This window comes from Arachis duranensis, chromosome 1 (genome assembly GCF_000817695.3).
Source record: "Arachis duranensis cultivar V14167 chromosome 1, aradu.V14167.gnm2.J7QH, whole genome shotgun sequence".
In the NCBI taxonomy this organism is placed as follows: domain Eukaryota; kingdom Viridiplantae; phylum Streptophyta; class Magnoliopsida; order Fabales; family Fabaceae; genus Arachis; species Arachis duranensis.
In genome coordinates, this window is record NC_029772.3 from 92,980,668 (window position 1) to 92,985,261 (window position 4,594).

General features: G+C 33.7%; 1 protein-coding gene across 1 annotated transcript; it reads left to right on the plus strand.

Annotated features, from left to right (window-relative positions):
* Positions 1–2,988, plus strand: LOC107461757 (serine/threonine-protein kinase PBL34). The gene is made up of 6 exons (XM_016080318.3): positions 1–302; positions 747–1,066; positions 1,168–1,303; positions 1,449–1,582; positions 1,662–1,785; positions 2,108–2,988. Exons 1-6 carry the CDS (start codon positions 179–181, stop codon positions 2,560–2,562), a joined length of 1,293 nt encoding a protein of 430 aa, XP_015935804.1. The 5' UTR covers positions 1–178; the 3' UTR covers positions 2,563–2,988.
* The last annotated feature ends 1,606 nt before the right edge of the window (positions 2,989–4,594 follow it).

A 4,594-nucleotide genomic window follows, 5' to 3' on the forward strand; every position in this document is an offset into this window, starting at 1 on the left:
GGAGTGTCCCCATTGGAATTGGGGCATGGCATCCCCCACAGAAAAAGGTGGTGGCAACAAAAACCTCTTTTTCTACACTCCGCCATGATGCCACTACGATCATCATTCTTTCTCTCTCTTTCTCTCTTCTGTCTTCTCTCTTATGGAACCACCACATGCAACCACACTCAACTGCTAGATGGAGAACAAGTGCGGTTGCTGGTCTGTTCTCAAACGCGGTGTTAGAGGTTCCTGCAAATCTTCTTCAGCTTCCAGACACTCCCCTAACACTATCCCTCGTACTAGTCTCGTTTATGATGCAGGTACCCTTCTTCATTACTTTGTTTTTTTGGGGAAAGCTGCTTTTTTTTATGGATTTCAATTATCAAAAAAGATGGATCCTTTTTTCTTCTTGCTTTCCCAGTACCCTTTCCCCCCCATTGTGCTACTGCATAATTCCCTTTCAACAAAATTAAACACTTCCATTCAAGTACAGACTGCTCCAATTTTCTCATTCTTTCTTTTAAGTGTTGATTTTTCTATCATTATAATTTTACTCTCAGTAAGTTAGCCAATTTTGTAGTTCAAATCATGAAATTTTGTGTTTCCTTTTTTCCTTCAGTTTTTATGTACTATGTTGGTTCTATTTACATTATATCAGATCCAAAAACCAAGCTAAATGCAATTGTCATGTATAATCAACCATGTTCAATAAAGTGGTTAAAATTTGAAGAAGGAAGGCTTCACATTTCTTTGCATTGTTGCAGCAACTGAGACAAGATACCTGAATGCTAGCAATCGAGAATTATGCCCTCCTAATGAAGCTAGAGTATCTTCTGACAATCCTGATCCCCCACCTCAGGAGAATAAGGCTCCTTGTCCACTTCTTAAATTTACATTTCAAGAACTTAAAGCTGCAACCGGAAATTTCAGACCGGATAGTATTCTTGGGGAGGGTGGTTTTGGTTATGTTTTCAAAGGATGGATAGAGGAAGATGGAACCGCCCCGGCGAAACCTGGGTCAGGGGTTACCGTGGCTGTCAAAAACTTGAAGCCAGATGGTCTTCAGGGCCATAGAGAATGGGTGGTTAGTAAATATCTGCCTTTGGGTTAGTAGATTGAATTCATAAAGAATTGCTTAGGACATGCTGGTTCATTGGATTGTCACATGGCATTTTATTAATGCAGGCCGAGGTTACCTTTCTCGGACAGCTTCATCATCCTAACCTTGTGAAACTTATTGGCTACTGCATTGAAGATGATCAGAGGCTTCTTGTATATGAGTTTATGACCCGGGGAAGTCTGGAGAATCATCTATTCAGAAGTGAGTTTCTGCCTTGACTTAGAATCTAGTATCTGGAGTATGTGATAAATAATTTCTAGGTTTGTAGAACGAGTTGTTTCGTGTTGCTTTCCTCTTGATTATTGTGTCTTACAATAAAACTGCTGATGTTTCCTTCATTTTGAAGGAACCGTACCTCTTCCGTGGTCCAACAGGGTTAAGATTGCACTTGGTGCAGCAAAAGGATTGGCCTTCCTCCATAATGGTCCTGAACCAGTCATTTATAGAGATTTTAAAACATCAAATATTTTGCTTGATACGGTATGTGTGTCTGGTTAGCAATATTAGTGTCCAAGAAGATTTGTGCAGTCTACGGATTTATTCACATTTTGTTTTATAGGAATATAATGCAAAGCTTTCAGATTTTGGTCTAGCAAAAGCTGGGCCTCAAGGAGACAAGACGCATGTTTCTACCCGAGTTGTCGGAACATATGGCTATGCTGCTCCAGAATATGTCATGACAGGTAAGAATGCAGCAGTTTAGGACACACGCACACACACGTATGTGCTTCCGCAAAATCTGTGCTTAAACAAAGTTGTGTAATAGATTATTGATTCTGCTACAAAGCATAACATAATGTAGAAAAGAGCACATTATGCCAAGATGATTAATTTCAGTACCCCCCCTATCTTGGTAAACAAGTAAGCATGTTCCAGAACTCGAGCACTATGGGATTGTTAAGTTTGTAATGTTGTAACTAACTAGCAGGATGATAGTACACATTTGATTTTCTAAGAAATTAAAAGAGCTAATAAATTGTCTGTTACTGATTTTTTTGTTACCAGGGCATTTGACAGCTAAAAGTGATGTTTATAGCTTCGGAGTTGTATTACTTGAGATTTTAACAGGAAGAAGATCGATGGACAAGAAGCGCCCGAGCGGGGAACAGAATCTTGTTTCATGGGCTAGGCCATATTTAGCTGACAAGAGAAAGCTATATCAACTTGTGGATCCTCGGCTGGAATTAAATTATTCTCTAAAAGGGGTGCAGAAAATCTCTCAGTTAGCTTACAGTTGCCTCAGTAGAGACCCGAAATGCCGTCCCAACATGGACGAAGTGGTGAAAGCTCTGATGCCGCTGCAAGATCTCAATGACCTTGCAATCTTGTCATATCACTCTCGAATATCCCAGCAAGGGCGGCGAAAAAAGAAATCGGATGGAACTCCACATCTCAGCTACACACAATCTAAGAGCATCATCAGGGCTTCTCCCTTGAATACTGGCAAGCAGCGTCGATGATAGGAAGCGAAACGATCGATCTTCCTCTGTATTTTCGTACTCAATCATTGATTGAAACAAGAGTTAGAATGCCTCCTTTGTTGTTGGTGGTGTTGGTTTGTGGAGATGGACATTTCAAGCTTACATAATCTTTGGGTGTTTAGAACCTGTCTTGCATGATGAAGGCCAGAAGAATGATGGAAAAGTATTGATAAATTGATTTTCTTGTGCTCTTTTTATTAGAGAGCTAACCATCATTAATTTACTTTAATTTCCTGTTTGCTAATGCTGTGTAATTCAGAAAATCTTGTATGTATATGAAAGGTTTCACATCTCAGATCTCAGTAGTTTGTTTGCTGCAACATGAAATCAGTTGCATTTAGCAATTAGCAGTTGAAGTAACATTATTGTTCATGCACCTTCAATTAATGGTCACAAATTTATGCATTCTTTAGTGTCAATTTTAGATAAATAGATAGAAGAATGAAAGGCACTGAAAAGAGTTGAACTCACAATATTCTGTTAAGTGATGTGAACATATATTTATGTACACGTTGCAGGCTTTTATGACCCCAAAAAATAGCATTAGCATCTTATATTCTTATGTGGTTAATGTTGAATAAAATTGAACCAAATTAGCATATATGCTTGGTGATAAATATATATATCAATGCAAAGAGCATAAATGCTTTTACGCGTAGCATAATTTGTTGTCTGTGGACTGCATTCTATAAACATCTGTTTTCAAGTGACAAATTGAATTGGAAAAAAGAACCTCACTTTGCTTTAGTGCTTTAGCTTATTCTTTTTGTTTATTTTTCTTGCTTTAACTTATTCTCTTTTTTTTTTTTAACACAAGAAAGGTTCACCTTCTGGTAATTAGTTGGTTACATAGAATTTGGTTATTAGCGTCAATTATGGAAAATTACGCCGCAGTTAGTACTAATCATGTTTTTAATTTTTCCCAACCTCACCTCACATCACTTGTTTCAAGTTTCTTAGCATCAGAACTTGAGTATTTTTTATATATAAAAAACGGAACTTGGGCATTTTTTATATATAAAAAACGGGTAAATTACTAAAAATATATTCGAATAATTTTGTTGTTGATAAAAATGCACAAAAAAATTATTATCGACAAAAATATCCTTAAATAATTTTAAAATATGATAAAAATGTCCAAAAAGAATATTATTTTTTGTAACTGACAAAAACTTTTGTATTTGACAAACTGTTTATACATTTGATCTAAAATTTAATAAAAATATTTAGATAACTGTTTAAAAAATTCACACAAAAAAGGAGATAAAAAATTGATCTTTATATCTTTTTTTATTTTTTTCAAAATATTATTAGTTGTTGACAAAAAAAACACAAAAAAATACATACTTAGCAAAAAATCACTAAATTTTAAGGATAAAAATATCTCATTTTTCTAATTATACTTGCAAAAAAGCATATCAAAATTCAATCTCTAAAATATTTTTTGAGGATACATATTTAATGTTGGGCATTTTTGTCACCTTTTAAATTATGAAGCCATTTTTGCCGATAACAAAATTTGAATGTATTTTTGTTAGCGATAAAATTATTCGGGTGTATTTTTGGTAGTTTACCCATATAAAATATTTAAAAACTAATGAAAAGTAACTCAAAGTTATTTTATTTTGTATTTAGTTTTTTTTTAATTACTGTTAGAATAATTGTGTAATATTAGATATAATAAATATGTAATTATAATACATAGATAGTAAATTATATATTCTGGAATAGATATTAAATGAAGGGTAAACTACAAAAAATATACTCGAATTATTTTATTATTGACAAAAATATCTCAAATTTTGTTATCAATAAAAATACTCTCAAATAATTTAAAAATTTGTAAAAAATACACCTTGTGAACTGAGATATTCTATATTAACAAAAAGAATGAGGACATTTTTACCACATTTTTAAATAATTTAAGACATTTTATCAATAATAAAATTTAAAAATATTTTTATTAATATCAAAATAATTTAGATGTATTTTTTGTAGTTTATCCTTAAAT

Excerpts from the sequence above, each read along its gene's own strand:
- LOC107461757 (XM_016080318.3), top strand. The coding sequence starts at position 179 with ATGGAGAACAAGTGCGGTTGCTGGTCTGTTCTCAAACGCGGTGTTAGA. Across the intron at positions 303-746 it reads TAGTCTCGTTTATGATGCAG|CAACTGAGACAAGATACCTG; the intron begins GTACCCTTCTTC and ends GCATTGTTGCAG. Across the intron at positions 1,786-2,107 it reads TCCAGAATATGTCATGACAG|GGCATTTGACAGCTAAAAGT; the intron begins GTAAGAATGCAG and ends TTTTGTTACCAG.